General features: G+C 31.9%; 1 protein-coding gene across 1 annotated transcript in view; it reads left to right on the top strand.

The window, feature by feature from the left end:
- The window catches only part of LOC134701389 (protein jagged-1-like), a 48865-nt gene extending 32315 nt beyond the window's left edge, over window positions 1–16550 (top strand). Inside the window, exons 9-22 of the mRNA XM_063562540.1 lie at window positions 1815–1861; window positions 3214–3387; window positions 4086–4236; window positions 4726–4890; window positions 5750–5863; window positions 7433–7546; window positions 8681–8794; window positions 9177–9321; window positions 9807–9892; window positions 11047–11285; window positions 12115–12381; window positions 13337–13468; window positions 14877–15042; window positions 16056–16550. Coding sequence (XP_063418610.1) covers window positions 1815–1861; window positions 3214–3387; window positions 4086–4236; window positions 4726–4890; window positions 5750–5863; window positions 7433–7546; window positions 8681–8794; window positions 9177–9321; window positions 9807–9892; window positions 11047–11285; window positions 12115–12381; window positions 13337–13468; window positions 14877–15042; window positions 16056–16510 — 2369 coding nt within the window. The 3' untranslated portion in view covers window positions 16511–16550. The remainder of the gene's footprint in view (window positions 1–1814; window positions 1862–3213; window positions 3388–4085; window positions 4237–4725; window positions 4891–5749; window positions 5864–7432; window positions 7547–8680; window positions 8795–9176; window positions 9322–9806; window positions 9893–11046; window positions 11286–12114; window positions 12382–13336; window positions 13469–14876; window positions 15043–16055) is intronic.
- The last annotated feature ends 6504 nt before the right edge of the window (window positions 16551–23054 follow it).

Below are 23054 nucleotides of genomic sequence, written 5' to 3'. Positions count from 1 at the left end.
GAGATGTTCATCATATACTTATTGGTGAGACACGGGTCATAGATATTGTATTTTTCTAAAAATTACGGCTTAATTTTTGAAACTGATCAAATTTTTTTGAGAAAGTTTACCGTTAAATACAAGTGCATTTATTTCCTAGAAATATTACGCGTTTGAAAACAATATACTAATAAACAGAAAACAGCCTTATTAAGCAATTGAAATTACCTTTTTGATAACAGGATAAATTAAGTCAACAGTACTTTACAATTGTTCTAATATCTGAATATATGTCTCCTGCTATAATTGCATCATCTGCCGAACGACGTTTTCAAAATATCACTATTGGAAATAGGACATTATTGGTAACGTTGAAGATAAGAAGACAACTTTGGTATCTAAATATTTAAAGAAACCCCATTTCAATAATGTAGGAATAAAGAAAAAACCCGGGATTTAGTATTTTGCATACGCGTTTTTCTACACAGTGCTTAGTATTGGTCGAATCAAAACATTTAAAAACTCAAATTAATTGAGCAATTGAAGAGCTTTGAAAACCTAAAATTCCAAAACAATTGTTTAAAGTGAAAGATGCTACTCAAAGACACAATATTCATAGAAGGTATTTTACGGTTTTCTACAACAGACAAGACTTGAAGTGTCTTTGCCATATGCAAATCTCTAGTTTGTCATTCCAAGTGTTTAATAAAATTTAGGTACCAAGTCAAGAAGATGGACATTGTTATATTATTGCTCGTTTCTGTGTTTGTTACATTCTAACGTTGCGTCGTTTGCTTCTCTTATTTTTGAGTGTAAATTCACATTGCGATAAGACGTGTCACGGTACTTGTCTATCCCAAATTCATGTATTTGGTTTTGATGTTATATTTGTTATTCTCGTGGGATTTTGTCTGATGCTTGGTCCGTTTCTGTGTGTGTTACATTTCAGTTTTGTGTCGTTGTTCTCCTCTTATATTTAATGCGTTTCCCTCTGTTTTAGTTTGTTACCCCGATTTTGTTTTTTGTCCATGGATTTATGAGTTTTGAACAACGGTATACTACTGTTGCCTTTATTTAGGAACAAATTGACCGAGCTTTCAGACAGATACCATGAATACCAATTCCATCGCATTAAGATAAAGCTGAAGCCAACCAATGACACGATTGCTGACTAAGAACCTGCAATCTTAATCATTGATGATTTAGAATAGTACTCCAACTACTTTCTTCTAATACTCAAATCCTTGTATTCTCAATGACGTGCACTTGTTGTAAATATTTCATATTTGGCTTTTTGGCTGTAAACAATTAGAGTTTATCAATAAGTAATCTTTTATTGGCTGCCGGATTGATCAATTCAATTGCGGCATTTAGTATGATAGAGTTTTGGAAATTGCAAAAACATGTTCAACTTAAAATTTGTCGTATATAGATGTAGACACAAACAGTATGCGTACTGATTATTGCATAACACAATTCTTACCAGAGGTACAGATTTCTTGTTTGCCTAAAAAAAATGTCTATTTCTTCAACTTCCTGTATGTGGAGTGCAAGGGTAAAATCAGCCTTACTTGATATGAAGACCTAGATGAAAAATGACTAAATGTTTTTATGCATGTACTAAGAAATGTTTTATTTATGACCTGCTATTTCTTTGTAATTTTTTATTTCTCTGTGGTCTTTTCTTGCTTAAGTCATGTGCTGTCTATTATATCATGTATAGTTTTCAAAAAACATATTATTTTTGTCGAGTTTTTCATTTCAGCAATAGGTTTAATCTGATACTATTTTGTTTAATTTGTGTAAAAATATTTTTAGCACGTTAATTATTGTAGATATCAACGATTGTCAATATCAGTGTCAAAATGGTGGACGATGCATCGTAAGTAGATAATATTTGGTGAAAATAAAGCTAATTATAGAATGTTCTTCATCTCAATAACAGGAGATGTAAGGATAAAAACAATGTCCATGTATTTGAAGGGAGAACTCTTTAGAGTCCAGTGGTCTAAGCTTTTTAAAAATCGGCTTATGATTCTTAAATTAATTATGTTGTTTACCTGAACAAATGATTCTCACACACATCCATATTTTGCAATATGTATAATACCGTGCCTAAAAACTCACAGCACGAATCGCAGAATAAACTTAGACAATCGTAATTTAAAGATGTTCAAATTTCATGAATCGGCGTTGAGAAGATGCATTAAGTTAACGAACAAAAAAATGAAGGAATAACAAAAATCGAAAGGTGCAAGATTAGTTGCGTCGACAGAAGTAATTCATTACTTCTATGCACTGGTATATCCACCGTTCGAATCAAGACACAATATATCACAAACTGTTAAAGGACACAACCAGGGAATTACATATTATATTAAGGCGACAGAAGGTTACTGCTGTTCAAAACTTATAAATCGATAAAGAAGAGACAAATACAATTTAAAAAACAAACCTGCTGGAATTGCATAACCTCCAATCGGATGGGCGAACACATGTCTCTTGTGCGGTGGGACATACATATCGTAACGGTCACGTAACGGTCAACCCATTTGTGATGTGAAGGTGACAGTAAAAGATTTAGACACGATATCAAGATATCTGATCCATAAATAGACCAAAGAAGAGTACAACATTCTCGTAGAAGAGATTTGAGAGTTACCAAAGATGCACAATAACCCAAAGTGACATACAATGATACAAGCTCAAATGAAAAAACGGACCTGTTATGCCAAAAAAATGAAAACACGGAAAAACAAACAATTTTGCACAAAACACAACATAGAACGCAAAAGACTTAGTCCAACCAACCATATCCTAAGGCTTAGCTGAATTGTTATATATCGTGTTATATTTCCTTCTAGTCGATATATAGTGTCGTATTTTATTCACGTTAAGACATGTTTTCGAGTCGATGAATCTTGTTTCCCAACATGACGCTATTATACGACAAATTTATTTATTCCTAACTTTTATTGTCACGTTTATGATAACAATGAAACATTTGCAGATGGGATTAAATAGCAAGCAGTATTGCATTGAATAACTGCTCGATGCATTGTTTTTATAATTTTGTAATTATAATTGCTCTTTGCCTGTACCAAGTCAGGAATATGACAGTTCTTGTCCATTCGTTTTTGATGCGTTTTGTTATTTAATTTTGCCATGTGATTATGGATTTTCCGAATTGATTTTCCTCTAAGTTCAGTATTTTTGTGATTTTACTTTTTGCAGGATCTTGTTGCAGATTACCATTGTTCATGTATTTCCGGTTATACAGGACGTAACTGTGAAAATGAAATAATGGAATGTAACAGCAACCCGTGTAAAAATAGAGCAAAATGTCATGACAAAATAGCTGGCTATAGTTGTGAATGTGTTCTTGGTTACTCGGGCTTTAACTGTGAGGTAAGTGCAAAAATGTAATAAGAATTTATAAATCACATTTATGTGGAAGGATCGAAATCAAGAGTTTGGGAAGTTTACAGAACTTCAAAAACACATAATGAATGACAGATTTTAAACTGAACACCACACAATCGTGAACGGTCAACGGCAATAGTAGTTTTAACTTATTCAGCATTGGCACAGGTATACATAAATACTTAAGAACCAGATGGGTTCAAGTGCACGCGTCGCCAAGTTCTTGAATAATCTTCATCAGCTTTAAATTCATATCAGTTATTGAGTTGGATCATTTCTAGTCGGAAAATAAATCTACTAATACACTCTTCATATATACCAGGATTGAAGTTTTGTATTTGCGCAAGACGTGTGTTTCGTCTACAAAAAACTTGTCAGTGACGCTCGAATAAAAGAATGTTGAAAATGTAAAATAGTGTATGAAGGTGGAGAGCATTTAAGTCCAAATATTCTTAAAAATTCTGAAAAATACAACTAGGAAATTAATTCCTAAGTTCGAAAAACCTTAGTATTTAAAAAATTCAAAGTTTTGTAAACAGTTAATTTTCAATTATGACCATATCAATGTTAATTATGTCAACACAAAACCACTGTGAGTTGCTAGTTATGAATTTTAAAACTTCATAATGTTTGAAGACAACAAGCATCTAAATGTGTTTCATCTAATTTTGTTTTTAATTCAGATTGACATTGACCCATGCTTTCCCAATCCGTGCAGAAATGGTGCTAGTTGTTTTAACGTTCAAGATGACTTTTACTGTCATTGTACTAAAGACAGGAAAGGGAGATTTTGTGATGAAATCAAAACAACATGTGACTCAGATACATGTCAAGGTATAAAACACTACTGTCCTGTAAAAAGGAGGCAGGCAATACACAAGGAAAATCTAAACACAAAAGTCAAAAAGATACTGACAAAATCACGGCCAAAAAATCTCAACAGTCTACAAAACACTGCAGTGTTAATTTTTTGTTTTAGTTTTTTTTTTGTGATAACAGGAATGAGGAAAAGAGAACAGTAGTGTGACCACTACAATTTTAACATATCCATGGTCGTCTGTGACACTCACATTTCAAAGAGTTTGATGTACACAAAATACTAGCATATCTGGCGTACCAGTTTTACGCCTGGTTTCTTTGATAGTATTTTTTAGTCGACATATTTGGTTAGTCCGGATGATGATTGAAGTATCTTATAAAAATACAAAAATCGCTTGCATAATAAAAAGACACTTTACTGTGTACAAGAAGTGTTTATTTTCTTTTAACTTCAAATATTTACCAACTTTAATTTAAAAGAAAAAAACATTTTTGTTGTTGTAGTGATTGACAGCTGTACAATAGCTTTACCAAATAACAATTCCATAGGAGGAGTGCAACTGATCTCATCAAATGTTTGTGGAAAGCACGGGATCTGTATAAGTAGACCTGGCGGCCAGTACAGCTGTGTTTGTGATACAGGATTTACTGGAGCATATTGCCATGAAAGTAAATACAAAATATGTCACTTAACGCGTTATTCTTTTATTAGAATATACTATTATATATCTTGCTTTATAAATATCAATTATTCTGAAAATAAAACCCGAAGCTTTTTGCAAAATTTACAAGTAGACTTTTGAACTCAAAAGCGATTACTTAACTTTTTTTTGTTTTTATTCAAACTTGTTATAATCTTGATTCACATTATTATTGTTTAAAGTATATTTGTTTAAGTGGTACTGACTACAAATGATATACTTATCTAAAATTGAGAATTGAAATGGGGAATGTGTCAAAGAGACAACAACCCGACCATTGAAAAAACAACAGCAGAAGGTATCTGTATGCCCAGAAACTTCATGAGCTTATTCATAGCGACCGATAATGTTTGCTTATGTTTTGTAATCATTGATGTAACTAAATACATTTTGATACAAGCCATACGACAAATTTTGTTTCCGTGCACGTGGTACTGCTAGAGATGCAGAGGTCGAAATTTTGTAAAACAAATACTTCTGAACTTCTTTATACATTCCTATTTTTTGTCCCCCCCCCAAATAAAAAAGTCCAGCAGTTTTTTTTGGGGAGAAAAAATAGAAAATTAGGGTTGATAAAGATTACCACAGAAATTATAATATGTGTTTTTAGAAAAAAAAGTCGAACTATTACAACATTTTTTATCTATCGATGTAACGGATAAAAGCCATCTTTTAAAAAGATTCCACATGTATTGTCAATCGATCACTTTATTTATAAGAAATATGGAGGTAGTTATTTTTATTATTAGTTTGTTATGCTTTGCATTTCTCAAGCAAAATAGTGTAATTTTCTATAGTTGTATCACCAATATTTATCTCATTTTCAGATATCAACGACTGTCTCAGTAATCCCTGTCAGAATTCTGGCACTTGTGTAGATATGGTAAACTCATTTCAATGTATATGTAAAGAGGGATACGAAGGCCTACTGTGTAACAACAGTAAGTAATACATGTTTTAATTTTTTTTAGAACTATCCATTGACTTAGGTTGAGTTTGTTCTTGTTCAGAAATATGATAAAACCCAAAACTGCAGGTCAAAGTCTGTTTCTAAGTTTTGTTACAAGTCTTGCACAAGAAAACAACCTCTTGGAAGGAACAAACTATCCTGGTTCTGCTAAATCACGTTTTGCAATTATAGATCAACCTAAGACTTAGTTATAACACATAGAATACTCAGGATGAAACGTATTTGTGTTATGAATATTATTTTTATTAGTACTACAAACGATATTTCAAAAGGAACGTTAAGAAAAATGGTACGGATAATCATAACTCGACTTTCCCGATTTTCATTGAATAAGATATACGAAATATTTTGGCGGTTATTATTTTGGCGCATTTAAAACTTTTATGAAGACCTTTGCAAATGCACTTTTAAATTAACGGAATTTATTTTGGCGATTGAGTTCTATCCACGAAAGCAGCCAAAAATTACACCCAGCGAAAATAACCCGCTATACGGTATATAACCTAGTAATAACACTTTCGTTGATGACTAAACAGCTTAAAAGACGCGGATACAAAAAATATTTGTATATGACATAAGCACTCATACCACATCTTCCTATATCTATTTACTTCAGGGGTTGTTTTTCGTGCTGTGTGGATGCAGTCGAGTGTGTCCCCGTGCTGTTTTTTCTTTTTTCAGTTGTGGGTTGTTTGTCTGTGAGAGAGCTCTCACATGTTTGTTTTACTTGAATGGAGAGTTGTCTCATTGACACTCATACCACATCCACCTATATCTATGAATAAACAGAATATTTTCTTCAATATAACTACTTTTTTTACTTGGTTTATTTCAATATTTATTAAATCAACATTGCTTTTTTTTTTTATCAATGATTGACTGTATTGAATACATTGACTCTTTTTGTCCCTGAAATATGTCGTTGAACTTCTTATAAGATTGTCTGTCTACTGCATAATACTACCATCCCAGTAGCAAGTGCATCGATAACGGTTTTGTTCATTTGGAACATTCTTATTGTGTGTTTTATTATTACAATTTATGTGATGTAATTGTATTTAAACTTAAGCATGAAGTAACAATTGGCGTCTAGTCCACACACTTCTACGTCTGTTTTTATCTTTGACCTTCAATAAACATCATTCCTTGTTTGTATTGTTGACCATGATTTTTTGATAACCATCCCAGTTGTAAGTGCATCGATACTGGCTTTATTGAAGTGGCACCTGGATATTATTCTTGAAGTTTGCTAAATACGTGTAATTAAGGAGAGGCGAAAGAATCCAAAGGACATTCAACCTCGTAGGGAGAAAATAAACTGAACTCGTCATGGCAAAAACAATTACAGACCAACAGACAAACAGACAAACAACAGTACATAAAATATAAAACAAATATTTGCGACGATTTTTCTTTTCGCGAAAGTCGTGAAAAAAACAAACAAAATCGCTCGCGAAATTATACGGTTTTTAGAGAAAACGATTTTGCATCATAATGATGTTTTGTTTTCATTGTATTATTTCTGACATTTATTCAACAGATAAAAACGACTGTTATCCTAATCCATGTAGAAATAGAGGATCGTGCTTGGATCTGGTAGCTGACTTCATTTGCCAATGTTCAAACAATTGGAAAGGGAAGACATGTGCCCTGAGTAAGTATTTTGGTCAATTTTAGTAACGAAGCTACAAAAGAAATGCAAGCGATATATATCGTCTTGATGATGCAGGGAAAAGTGTATCTTTCAGTTTCACGAAATGCAAGCATATTTATTTTAGAAACAATACCAGGATTATAATTTAGCACGCCATACGCGCGTTTCGTCTTCACAAGACTCATCAGTGACGTTGATAACAAAATAATTATAAAGCCAAACAAGTACAAAGTTGAAGAACATTGAGGATCCAAAATTCCATAAAGTTGTGCCAAATACGGCTAAGGTAATCTATGCCTGGGATAAGAAAATCCTTAGTTTTACGAAAATTTCAAAGTTTTGTAAACAGGAAATTTATAAAAATGACCACATCATTTATATTGATGTCAACACCGAAATGTTGACTTCTGGGCTGGTGATACCCTCGGGGACGAAAGGTCAACCAGCAGTGGCTTTGACCCAGTGGTGTAAATAGTTATCAAAAATAACAGGATTATAATTGTAATCATATATTACAGTGGGTATTTGAAGTTTTGTGAAAAAAATATATCCCAGAACGGAGATTTGATATGCAAAGGTCAAAATATAGGGCTGTACGGTATATTTTCAACATTTATATGCCCTGAACTTCTAAGAGTTTAAACTTATACTAATATTCTATACTAACCTTACTTACCTTTTGGACCTCCTAAGAATAAAATTTTAGGCGCTACCATGGTTTTCTATACTGGTGACATTTCAAAGTGATGTCTCTATGAGACTAAACACAGAGATTCTAACTGGGAACCAGTACTTAAACAAAATGAATTTTCTAAGAATAATACATATCTTCCCAAAAGAGGCGTGGTTTATGAAACAGCTGTATTTACAAAGTGCAACCAATAAGCAGCGTGTTGATACATGTATAAGGTTGGGTTTTTTACAAAATTTTGTCATTATTTATAAGATTGCTAAATGAATAATATGTCTATGGATCTTCTTTCCTTCCAACTCATGTACGATCTGTCCCGTTGTGTATTTGTTTTGTTGGGGTTCATGTTGCCCAGTGTGTGATGTTCTGTATGGTATTTGATGGACTTGTTTGTCTTTTCATCATTTTCTTATTTTTTTTATTTTTTGTTTGTTCACTTACAGGGGACTCACATTGTGATAATTCCACATGTCTTAACAAAGGAAAATGTATTGACTTGGAAACAACTTTTACCTGCCAGTGTCCAGATAATTATGAAGGAAGCACTTGTCAAATTCGTAAGCTACTTCTCCTTTATTATTTTCAAGTGCTGAATTTTTGAACGCGGTTTGCAATGATAAATGTTTTCTTCGTTGATACATATTTATTCATTCCTTTAATAGGAATATATTGATGCATATACTTTACGAAATTAAGGAATATCTACATTTTGATTGTTATTAATTTACAAATTCTTCTAAAAAGCAATAAATCCTTTAGAAATATATTTAGTTATTTTGAAAAAGAAAACTAATATATATAGTTCGTTATAAAAGTTGCTATCAATGGATCCATTATCTTAACCATGAACACAATTTTGAAATAGAGATTAGAAGAATTATAAGTTTTGTTTTAATTAATATTGTCCAGTTTGAAACACGTGTTTTTTTCAACATGTAGGATCAATCAATGCATGTGATAATTCACCATGTAGAAACCATGGAACATGTGTGAACAGTGGAGATACTTTTACTTGCTTATGTAAGGAAGGATTCGAAGGATCTATGTGTGAAATCAACATTAACGATTGCAATCCGTTTCCATGGTGAGTTTCTAGATTCCTTAGTTACAATGTTATGTTACATTTTCCACAAAATTTGCAACAACAAAAAACAACAAAACCAAGTAAAATCTTCAAAAAATTTTTTAGTTGATAAAAATCTTTAACCTTCAAACTAGTTTGTTACAGAAAACTACTACAATATGCGATTGCCAAATGTATTCCTTCGTACTTACATAAATTCTGCACATACTGGATTATCTATTTAGTCATTTCTGTGTGCAGTGTAACCAGTAATAAAGTTAAGTAATAGGCTGATTCATCAACGGCGAATTTTGGAACCACATGCATATATTACTGATGCGTTTAATGCATCAAGCCAGTACCACAGTTTTGTCTCAAATCACACGTTAACATATGCTGATTTTCAAAGTACTGAATAAATGGTAATTTGTATGTCACTCATAGTTATATTTAAAGTTTTGGTTATTTTATTATTGTTTGCTAATTTCTAATTTGTACATTTGAAGCTATAATGGTGGCCGATGTATTGACGGAGAAAATTGGTATATTTGTGAGTGTGCAAATGGCTTTGCCGGACCAGACTGTAGAGTCAGTAAGTGTTAAGACTCTTTGCTCTGAATTCCACCAGCTATATTAAATACAAGTAATTTTATTTCAAATGTGCTATTCAGGGCAATCCTCATCTGAGACACATTTCAAATTAAATGGTAATTTAAGTTAGACACAAGCTAAATAATAATGACCACTATGTATACAGAGCCAATATTTCTGAAAGAATGTACAAATGTTTTATGAATAAAGGTAATATTATTATATCGCTGTTAAATAGTGTCATTGTTTGTTTGGTTGATCAACTTTAACCCAACCAAAAAACCGGGGATGAATTCAATTACTGCGTAGTGGTCAAGGCTTTATGCTATACAGTGGCACATGCATAGCGGTTACTCTTGCAATGTGTAAATATATATCTACCGGTAGTTCACTTTCACAAATTGTGACTTGGATGGAGAGTTGTCTTATTTGCACTCATGAAACACCGTCGTCAATTTATTTTCGATCTCGGAGTTTGACTGTTCTTCGCCCCTCTTTTCTTGTATCTGCACATCATTTTGTTTCTCCATATTATCCGTTATTTACCGTCAAGTTAACATTAATGAAAGATAAACCAGTGTATGATTTCTTGAGAAGAGTCTATGAATATAAAATGACATTGTTTCAAACTGTTTCACCGTTTAAGGATGCTCCAAAAAATCAGTAAAAATTTAATACTTTTTATTTTGTTTTCTACTAAGTACTAGTATTGCATAAGGTTTATCTATAGAAAAATATATCAAAATCCTATATATCCTTTAAAAAAAATTATACCCGCGAGCCCCATTCAGCAACTTTAATACTTCTTTAATATTACTATGAAGGTTACATTACTTGTATAAACGGCAACTACTTTTATCCAATGAATTATTGTCCTTTACTATCTAACAGATATGACAATATACCGTATTGTGCCTCAACAAACATATATAGCAGGAATAAATGAATGAGAGAATGTACTTTTTCAGAAGCATATGCTTGCATTGCCAGTGAAAACAACAAATAGAAACAACTACTTCTTCTCGGGAACCTAATCAGATTATTCGACGAAAATGAATTTTATCATGATATGAAATTTTCTTTTATATGTCATCGTAATTCTTTCAATACCTCGAGAAAACACATGCCACAAGTTTTTCTCATTTTTTTTTATAGATATAAATGAGTGTATATCAGATCCATGTACATTTGGCAGTACATGTGTTGATGGTATTGGATCTTTTAAATGTATATGTCCACCTGGTAGGACAGGAACATTATGTGCGGAGGTGGCGGGAAAAATGCCCTCACCATTGTCTTGTCTGTTCAATAGACGCACATATCCTGATAAATCAAAATGGGAGCATGAATGTAATTCTTGTAGCTGCGAAAATGGTCTAGTTACTTGTAGCCAGGTAATAGCAAAACTTTAATATTTTGTCGCTTAGATTTATTTGCTTGATTTTTCATACAACATAATTGTTATAAATGTTGCCATAGCCTAGATCATCCTTAATGTAAGATATCAACATTATGCCAAAATTGTAGTCTTGTAATTATTTATTGGATATAATTTACATATATAAAATATTGACATGTGGTATGATTGCCAATTACCTAAAAAAGCCCAAAGGACGTGGATGTAAGCTACTATATGTCATAGAACGGTCTTTTGATTAAGCAATTATGTCTTTCCTTTTGAGTGTCATATTTCCACAACAAATGTTGACATTTGCACAGTTTTTTTCTTATTAAAATCATATAAATTCAATACGAATTAAGTAAAACAGGCAAAATCGTCAGTTCCACCAAATGCTTATGTTTTGAACAGAGGATTAACATTATCAAAAATAAGAAGAAAAAAAGACAACAGTAGTATACTGGTGTTCAAAAGTCATAAATTGATTGCGAAAAAACATGTCAGAGTAACAAACTAAAACAGAGGGAAACACATCAATTATAAGTGGAAAACAAAGGAACAATAGGAACACTGAAGCGCAACAAAGGGGAAAGCAAAATGAAATAGAAACGAAATGTTCGATAACAAATGCCCTATTCCTGACATTTACGATCGATATAACAGGAAGACAAAACGTTTTTAAATAAAAATGATCGTATACATGTAAAGAGCTGATAAACTAGTCCATGGTCAATCAATTTTTATTTAATCAATTGTCCTTGTTTTACAGTTTTGAATAATGATGTGAAGTTTGAGGCTAACGCGTTATCATTATTGTGTTTCAGATTTGGTGTGGACCATCGAATTGTCTCAATAATTCGAGATACGTAGGAAATGTTTTAGAATGTTCTGAAGGTCAGACCTGTGTTATACAGACAGATAAAATATGTTTTACTCCTCCGTGTATTCCTTGGGGTCATTGTGAAGACCTCAGGGAAAACAAAGACACCATTCCTTATCATGTGGATTCAAATTGTGAAGCGAACAGTCCTCAACTATCTAATAATTGTGCCAAGATTTCTTTGATATTTGACAAATCAAAAACGCCAGCGGTAAGTTTAATTCAAAAACATTTCATATTCTGTTCTGTGCAATTTTTGTATACAAAATTATCCCACTTTAATATTCCCTTTGTTCATTGTACAATATTTAAGGCGGTAAAGGAGAGACTATACTGAGTGAGACGTCAATCTTGTTTTTAATTAGAACGAGGCACCACAATGCACGAAAAAAACCGATGCAGAGGCAAATAACAGTAAGATACTGCATAGGAGTAAATCTTCCGCAATACGAATCCTATTAAAGGGATGAGATAAGTTGCTACATAGAAATAAATATTTCGCATTACAAATCCATAAAAAGGGTAAGCTCAGGGACGGGAACTAATGCCTGCCCGACTAATGACAAATTAATTCTGACAATCTCAGCTCAGGAAGGGTAAAAAGTTATAGAGCCGTGGTGTAGTGGTTAGTGCATCGGACTACTAACCCAAAGGTTCCTGGTTCGATTCCCGTTTGGGATGAAAATTTCAGGAACTCAATTTTCGGCTCTCCCTTGACACCATTTGCGAGTATGGTCTTGAGGAAACGATGATAGTCCGTCGGACGAGGACGATAAATGGCTGGCCTGTGTTAAGAGAGAGTCACATCTCTTGCACGTTAAAGACACCCTTGTAGATTTCGAAAAAGAGTAGGCTAATGCCGCTACAAGGCAGCACTCGCACCCGCAAAGTGGAAAGGGATTAATATAAGTTGCAAAACTTGTTTCCCAATCCACTATAAATAAATATGTTTAAACTAAGGGTAAAAAGTTCCTTAAAAAATAATTGAAGATAAGTGAAAATCTGTGAAAATTGATTAAATGAACGTTATCTTATTCAAATCATATACTTTTGGTAACATTCGAATTGGTTAATTAAACTTAATTTTTTCTCCTCACATATTTGATCAAGGAGAGATGTCGAAATTCCAACTGTGTAATTTTAAAATACATGTATTTGTATTGTAGGGAGTATCTGTTGAAACAATTTGTAATACAATTCGAAGGTTACCTGTACTTAAGACATTGTCTAATGACCAACATGTATATGTTGTCTGTAATTTACATAAAGTGCGTCTGAACGCTGTAGATATATTATTGGTAAGTTTTTCACATCGGTTTTATCTTGAGCATATATTTCGGTTAAAATGTTCTTGCTATAGTTGTACGCATCACAATCAGGGCTATTCACACACTGTGTTCTTTGTAATTATGGCGTTGAGCTCGAAATCAAAATATCATAAAGTTTATGGACTATGAATTAAGTTGGAGAAGAGGAATAATAACATTGTCTTTGATTTGTTTTTCTTACCTTTACTAGTTTTATTAAATATTTATCAATACAAAAAAAAGTGCTTAGTACTAAATTCTAACCAAACATAAATTTAGCACATGCTAAAAAAAACAAGGATGCAAGCAACCACCTACCCGTAAACGACCTGCTTCGATGTAAACCAGGTGTTCCGCAGGGCGCAGCTTTAAACGACCCCAGTGTTCGAACCCTGAACAGTTGTGGCAAATTTGGTAACAATATTCAAGCTTGATACTATCTGAATTTTGGTTGTGATAATATTTTTGACATAATATAGGTTTATGTCACAACATTAATGTGGTCAAAGATCTAACAAATATATTGCACAATTGTGCAATCGAAGATTTCTTATTGAACTTTTCAAATTTCGGAATTTGAAAAATTTTGAAAAAAAAGGAATCCCTTAAAAAAAAGGTAAACAAAAAATTCCCCCAACTTTTTGAAACCTCTCTTGGAGCAATAACCCTTAAACTCAACTTTTGTAGTATTGAACCTTGTAGTACAATTTCAGAGAGATCCATACACTTAAATACAAATTATTGTCATGATTGTTTGGAAACTAGAAACATGCTTCTTTTTGGCCTTTTTTTTTGTCCCTTATTCGCACATATTTTGGGGAATTAACCAGAAGTTAATCCCAGCCTCCCCTTTGTCATATGGTACAATTTCAGAGAGATCCATACAAATACATACAAGTTATTGTATGGATAATAGAAAAATGCTTGTTTTTTACCCTTTTTGGCCCTTAATTCCTAAACTTAGACTCAAATTCCCTAAAATGAATCGCAACATTCTTCTTGTGGTTTAAAACATTGCAGTATAATTTCAGAGCAATTAAAATACTTGTGCACAAGTAATTATCCTGAAACTAGACAAATGCTTGTTATGGGTCACTTGTTGGCCCTTATTCCTACACGGTTGGGACCATCATTCCCAAAATCAATCCCAACCTTCCTTTTGTGGAGTTGAAACTTTTGAAGAAAAAAAATGTTGGGGTCGTATAAAAAACGAGCCCTATTTAGTATTGAAGCAGTAAAAGTCTCGGATAAAACTTAATATAAAACAATTAATTACAAAAAAAACCAATTCCTGGACCCATAGTTTTGCCATAATAAAAAACAGAAATTTACATCATTTACACCTGTTTGAGAGCCCTGTATATATGTAAAGCTCATTTCTGCTTCTACAATATTTCAGTCAGTGGAAGCAACCAAGTCAAACAATCAGATAGATGCCACGCTTAAAACAGCTATCGACAACATAACACAAGTCATTAGTCATAAGCAGACAGGAAGTAGTGCTCTGGCAGCGGTAGTAGAAGTAGAAGTGTTGATGACAGTGTCTGATAACACACTTACTATGGGTATAATAAACTATTAATTAGAATATTATATAAACAAATGCGAAGGATACGTGTTTCTGTTGAGTTCATGGACTCTTTAATTGTTATGGTCATAATTATGAATTATCTGTTTATAAACTTTGAAAGTTTAAAAGTTTAAAAATAAAACTAAATACTTTTTACCTCAGAATTGATTACATTAGCTGTATTTGACAACACTTTTTTCAGAATTTTGGATCCTCAATGCTCTTCGACTTGTATTTTTTTTTTTATTCGAGTGCCACTGATGAGTCTTTTGATGGCGAAAAGTGCGTCTGGCGTACAAATTTAATCCTGGTACTAGTATCTATGATAAGTATTTAAATTTACAGAAAAGGGAAGAATGAAGTATAATATAGATAAAACATACCAAAGCAACCAACCCAGCTTGTATCTAGGTATGTCATTTGCGTGTTTTTGTCTACATTAGACTACTCAGTGACACTCAGTTCAAAATACTTGAAAGGTCAATCGATAAGGAAGTGGAGGAGCGTCAACAAATTGTTCAAATACGACTAAAGTCATTTATGTAAGGGAATTAAATTATTAATACTTATTTTTTTCCCTTTTTGATATACATTCAGCTGTTAGCTCATTGTCTGAAATGACCACAATTCCTTCCCAACCATACTAATTTTACTTGTGGGTATTAGGATGATTTAAATGAAGTATTATATACTTATGACCCATTCGCAAGATTATGTTTTGGGACTTAAACCGTAAGACAAAAATAAACGTAAACAATTTTGGTAGTTTTGACAAGGCACTAATTAGTTGAATGCTTTCAAGAGTTTTATATTTTTGGCTTTCAATAATTTTGGCGAACCAGATAGGAGTTATTTTACGATAACGATTAATGTGCATGGACATCACATCGTAAATTTTGTTTTCACATTTAAACATTTTTAAACTGTTAAAAATTCAAACAATAATAACCCTGTGTTAACTAACATATAATATTTGTAATCAAGATGTATATACATTTTATCTTTCAGAATCCGTTTACCTCATTCCAGTTATTTGTTCAGCGATTGGACTTCTTGGTATTGTGATAATTGCTCTATTAGTTGTGTTTCATGTACGACAAAAGAGACGATTTGAGAGATCAAAAGCACATGCTGGGTATATTGAACAAAGAACAAACAACGAAAACGAAGAAAATTTAAGACGATATAAGAATCCATTATTCTCAGAAACTAATAAAGGTGCTGAACAAAAGAAAACGAAGTTAGAAAAGGAGTTAGATAAAATAGAAAAAAGTCCCATGCAAATCATATCAAAGTCCGATTCCATTAACGAATCATCAACAGTGACTCCTCCAAAAACAAAGGTCAAGGACATCAACATAGAACTTTCAAAATCTAGAGCAAAAGCGGCGGAAAGACAAAAGGAGCTATTTGAAATTTCAAAGACAGTGGGCGTTGATATGGAAAGCGAAGTTATGGTTTAGTTTAGTACTCTGTATACATGTATTAAGGTCTTGAAGTAATGTTGGTACACTTAATACTATGAATTCATTGATGTACCTCTGATATTTGGTAGACATTAACTAGGCATGAATGACATGCACAAGGCATGCATTTTACTTTCTATAATTACAAATGTATTTCATTTTATCACCTTTTTCCTAAACATTCTTGCATTGTGATCCTGATTTAGTTTTAAAACTTATCGTAAATGAATTTAACATCCCAATCGACAATTTATTTGTTATCCTTTAAAAAAAATGGAATTGAACTATTTCTTTTTACCATTAAACATGAGATTATTGACTGAATTTTGTATTTGACAATACCTGCACTATTACCAACCGAACAAATTACTGTATTACTTGTGGGTATTTGTTGAGAAATAATATTCATACCCAAGAAAATCGTGTCCTTAATTGCCACTTTTATATAGTGAACGTGTGCTTTTTTCCAAATAAAGAAAGTATTTCGATGAAACATGAAAAAAATTGTCATAAGACTTCTGAATTGTAAGACTGTTAATGTTAAAAATAATGACAATAAGAATGATGTCTGTTGTTATTAAATTGCAGCTATGCTATATTTAGAGTATCTGAACGTTTTTCTTTAGGAGAATGCTATAGAGGTCTTATTGCTGCTTGCTAAAAATATAAACAACAATATGGTTGTCATTTTATCCATTAATGTTGTGGTAGAATCACGTTTTCATGATTGGTATGAATTTCATCCCCCAATGCATGACCATGCAACGTTTTTATGTTTTTTAATCAATAGAAGAGAATATCAAGGAACTTATTTGGTGTTTAATGATAAAATTGAATACAAAACACTTATAACATTTGATAAAATAGATTGTAACTTTTTACATTTTAATAAAATCAACTGTTATTATACATCCAATTTAATTTTAGAACTTCTTTTTACAACTTATTTCAGATGTACCTAGGATTTTGATTTTCTTGTTCATAGTCTTTGTGACGGACGTTATTTATTAAACGCTGTACACAATTTTCTTATTTTAATCAAAAGAGTATAAAATTATTTATTTTGATGGTGACCTGTGTTAACAAATTAAAGATTTTTCATCTAGTGGCCTCATTTAAGTAATTTCTCAAAACATATGTTTTGTTCCTAATGTCTTAACAATACAATGGAGACATAATTATAAAAAAAAACATTTTTTAACGTTTCTTATTCTTCTTTACACAAAAAGAACTATTGTAAAGTTAAAAGATTTAATTTAAAGTTTCCTTTTAATTTTGATGAATTGCCCTCTCTAATTATTAATGATTGGTTAAAATATTGTTTTTTTTGTTTTTTTTTACATAAACCTTGGCATATTATAGTTTTAAGAAGAATTTGACGTTCCACTTTTAAAAAAATCCTGATTTAATAAATTCTAACTTTCATTTCATATTTTAACAACTTCAAACAGATCAGATTTGCTGGACTGATGGTGTGGGACTCTATATTAATGGTCGAAATAAAGTTCATAGGTGTATCATTCACTCATTAATAAATTGTAACTCCTCTTCAACGTATGCGTATACAACAACAAAAATTCAAAAAAAATAAATCAATTGTTATAAATTCCAATTAAATTTTCATTAATATGCTCAATAATTTTATTTTATCAATACAAAATATGTTCCATCCAATTATAAAAAGGCAGCATGTATAAATATCATATATAGAAATCATTTTTACTTGATCTATATTTATAGAACAAAATCATCGTATCAAAACATCATCATTCTAAAAAATCAAATAAAGAATTAATAAGGGCGACAGTAGCTTACCGGTGGTCGTATTATTAAAAACCTCTGCATAGATTTAAAACTTGAACAGCATATGAGTATCCGAATATTTCTTAAGATATTAGAAAACAATTTGATATAAATAGTACCAATGTTTTCCAGTTAATTACAAAATTCTAAAATTTACCACTATTTATGCATACAAATGGGCGGATCCAGGATCTAAGGGTTAGATTGGGTTTTATTAACCAAAAATAAAAGATGTAAGGCAATTCTTGTCTGATTTTATGCGAAAATATTTTTTTTCAAAGGTGTTCACACGACCTCTGCGCCCACTAGGATACAGGATAACTATTGTAAAAACCTAAATGTTAGTTTGATAGTCGGAAAAAAAGAAATTAAGGAACCATCTTTGAGGGTGCTCGCATCATATTATTATTCCTGTCGACTTAGAAGCAACATCTATTATTATCCGTTTACTTTTTATCTAACTAAACTTATTAGAAAAAACACTAAACTTGCTAAATGTGAAAAATCATCTCCTGGTAACAAATTTGGATCGATTATTATTAAAATAAGGTAGACAGTTTTTCATACATACGCGTATATGTGTGCAACTTATCCAACAAATAATTTTAAAGATTTATGTTGATTTTTTTATTAAAAGTATGACAAAATTGTTTATTGTCAATATTGTTGTGGTAGCATCACAATCGTTGAAGTTTACGAATTGACAGGATTAAAGACAACTGGTTATTATCTGCATCAGATTCACTTACAATTACATATACTACACATGTTTCAACGCATCTATATATTTCATATTTAGTAATGTATTTTCTTTATTTGTTATGATTACAAATAAATAAATTATTCTGTTGTATTAAAATCATGTGATTTGTGCTACCATATTAGCCCTTAAATACATTTTTCATCTGTGTAAATAAAAATTGTCATAAGAATGTATGTGCATAAATATGTCATTACTGTTTTTATTTTTTTCTATTTGGTTGTATACTCCCATTTGGAATTGTGGCGATGTATAATAGTGCTCTTGCATCCGCAAATATCAATTGATTCAACAATTATTTGGCGTGTAACGAAATTGGCGAATGTGGCACCTCGACAATTTTTATATATTCACTCGAAAACAATTCTTGCGATAGAACTTGTGAACCTTTGAAGACTACTAGTATGCTAAACCATAACTGTATTCTAGGTTTTTTTTCTCTCTTCTTGGCTTTCTGTCTAATTGACGTATACCCCAGATTTTCTTGCAGTCGTATTTAAGAATACTTCTAAAATTATATTTAGTGTAGTACAAAATGAAGTTCTATTTTTTTTTAGGAAAACGTTAAAGGTTTTCGATTAAAAGAATAAACAGCTGCGCCATGAGCGCATGATGCACCCCTCGCATTTTCAAACAATAAAGTTCAATATCTTCCCAGTTTTATACCAGAATATTTTTTTGTACAATCAAGGAATGTTATCTTTATAGAAACAAATCAGAGACCAACGTTTAGGTAAACTGCTCAAAGAACTTTAAGGATATTTTCAGAAAACCTGAATATCACCCCTTTTTATGAATAAAACTCCATAAATAGTAAATATAAAATCTGAAATTTATAAAAATTGGAGGGGAGCTTATGTCAATAGATAAACACAATACATCAAAGGATCAGGAAAATTGTTCAAAGCGTTTTAGAGTTAATTTACTGAACACTGGAAAATTCCCCTTTTGTAATGAATAAGATTTATCAAAAACGAAACGGAGGTCACGTCAAAAGATATAAACTATTCACTAAAGTTTCATACATACATGACATAAAACTCCAAACGTTTTATCCAAACACAGTTTGCACACTCCTTAAGAATAAAATCCATCGTGCAACACTTAATTTATAATTATTATCATATCAATGATAAAAGACTTTTTATAAGCGATCTACATATTTCATTTCTTGTGCTACGTCGGAGAACTTCCGATTTTACACTAAAAAATATGTTGAATTATATATTCACATAACAATTTACTCAATGAATTATTATCTAACACACACTTACGGTAATACATTATTTTTTGTGATATTTTTTTATTCAGTTTCGTATAGCGTTGTTATATTTAAGCATTATCTATTGTGTTATACAGAAATAAATTTGTTTTATTTTGTTCCATAAAGTTACTTATTTGTCATTAAACAAATCATAATATTTCTACACTTCTTTTTTTAAATGTAAATTGCACTTGATTAGTTTGTTTTGTCTATATCTTGTTATCTGCAACCCTCGACTTTTTCTAAAAAAATAGAAAGAAAAAAACCCTTTCCATTTCATTTTTTGTCCTTAATTCAGAGAAATGTGGGTAACCTGTATTCCGACTGTTTTGATTGGCATTTAACTATTGTTATGCGTTTAATTTTCTTCATTGGTTAGAGGTATAGGGTGAGGGTTGAGATCTCACAAACATGTTTAACCCCGCCGCATGTTTGTGCCTGTCCCAAGTCAGGAGCCTCTGGCCTTTGTTAGTCTTGTATTATTTTAATTTTAGTTTCTTGTGTACAATTTGGAAATTAGTATGGCGTTCATTATCACTGAACTAGTATATATTTGTTTAGGGGCCAGCTGAAGGACGCCTCCGGGTCCGGGAATTTCTCGCTACATTGAAGACCTGTTGGTGACCTTCTGCTGTTGTGTTTTTATTTGGTCGGGTTGTTGTCTCTTTGACACATTCCCCACTTCCATTCTCGATTATATTTAACTAATAATATTGTAAAAAAATAAGACAAAATAGTTAGGTCTGAATCAATAGGTAGTCAATCGAGACAACGTTCAGAAGGATAAATTAAAAGTAAAATCGGAGGAAATTCAAAACGGAAAGTCCCTATTCAAATGGCAAAATCAAAAGCTCAAACACATCAAACGAATGGATAACAACTGTGATATTCCTGATTTTGTAAAGGCATTATTTTATGACTGTAGAAAATGGTGGATTAATCCAGGTTTTTATATGAACAAAACAAACACAATATGTAATAAACGGTTATAACAGAGACATGTCTCGCCATTTTGTAATTTTGATTATGCAAATGTTGAAATCAAAATAGTATTTTTTTTTAAATATCCTGCACAAGTTTTGCAAATATTAAAAGTCAATAAACCATGACTGTGAGTTACATGGCTAAACAATCTCCATGTAAATGAGATGTGCCAATGCTAATACAACTGCATGCCAAATACCATTGACTCACAAGTCGTTCCAACTTCTAAATACAAACATTAACTTGTAAACCTGTAAAAGTTTAAAAGTCAATGAACCATAAAGAGGGGGTGGGGCTATATAATCTCCATGAAAACATAACTTGCAAATGCCAATAAATTTGCATACCAAATATCAATGGCTTAATTTTTGCAGTTCAACTTAAACTGATCTAATCACAAACAAAGACAATGTAAACTAAGATAAGTTTAAAAGTCATAAGACTGTTACTGAGGGGCGAGGCCAAATATTCTCCGTAGAAATAACATGTTCAAATGTTTAAACAACTGAAAACCAATTAACATTGGCCTACCACTTATGGTTCCCATTGAACTGACCTAATCACAGACTAATACATGATAACTTAGAAAAATTAACCAAGTCAATAGACCATGACTAAGGGCGTGGAACCAATTTATTACCAATGTTATTTCAACTGATCGGGCGGAGCTAGGTTTTAATTTGCATATGGACAGTCTATTTGAAGATGTGTGTGGTAAGGATGAATGCCGTTATAATTATTACTGATTTTTAATAATCTATCAGTGTCATCAAAGGAATTTACAAAATAATCATTGGACACTTCATTGATGAGTTTATCCTAATACACCTATCTATAGATGGACTGGTTTATTATGAGCAAACCGGTTAAACTCCGCCCAGTCAAGTGAAATAAATCGAGTAATATCTCCATAGAAATGAGATATGCCAATGCTTATATAACTGAATACCTATTAACATTGGCCTTCCACTAGTGGTTCCCATTGGACTGACCTAATCACAAACTTATACATGATAACTTAGAAAATTTACTAAGTCAATAGACCATGACTAACGGGGGTAACCAAACTATGTCTATGGAAATGAGATATGCCAATTCTTATACAAATGCATACCAATTGTCATTGACCTACCACTTTTTGACTCCGTAGACACAAAAATGTCACAAATAGGGGTACAAGAGCAACAAGAACGCCACCAATAACGGGATGATCGCGGGTGATCCCTTAACCATTACCTGTACTAAGATTTTTTTTTAAAAGGAAGATAACAAATGTACTGATCTTCTAAAAACTATCCTTCATATGTAAAAGATCATCGTCGGAAATAAAATGATTGATTTAGTAGCTAGGTTTAACGTGCAAATCTCTTAAGTTATGTATTTTATCAATATAGAAACTCTTCATCTGTAACAATATATATAACCGAATGAAGCGTATTGGGGTCGTAATATCGATAAAAAGTTTGACAATCTCGATGGAGTTAAGATTTGTAATTGCTCATAATTCATTTCAATCAATATTAGCTCAGTACAATTATGAAATATTTGCTTCCAACAGTTGACTTATACAAAATAGTCATGACCTAAATATTCTTTAGGTAAGCTTGTGATAAGTTTGAAAATAAAACTGTCAAAACGATGCATTGACGTATTCGGAAATTGAGCATAACTTGGACCATATTAATGAGGAAATTAACTCTACTGATTAGGTCAGCACATGCAATATAATA

Source organism: Mytilus trossulus, unplaced genomic scaffold (assembly GCF_036588685.1).
Source record: "Mytilus trossulus isolate FHL-02 unplaced genomic scaffold, PNRI_Mtr1.1.1.hap1 h1tg000244l__unscaffolded, whole genome shotgun sequence".
Lineage (NCBI taxonomy): Eukaryota > Metazoa > Mollusca > Bivalvia > Mytilida > Mytilidae > Mytilus > Mytilus trossulus.
Note: the sequence above shows the minus strand (reverse complement) of the source record. Positions and strands in the feature narration are given on the sequence as shown.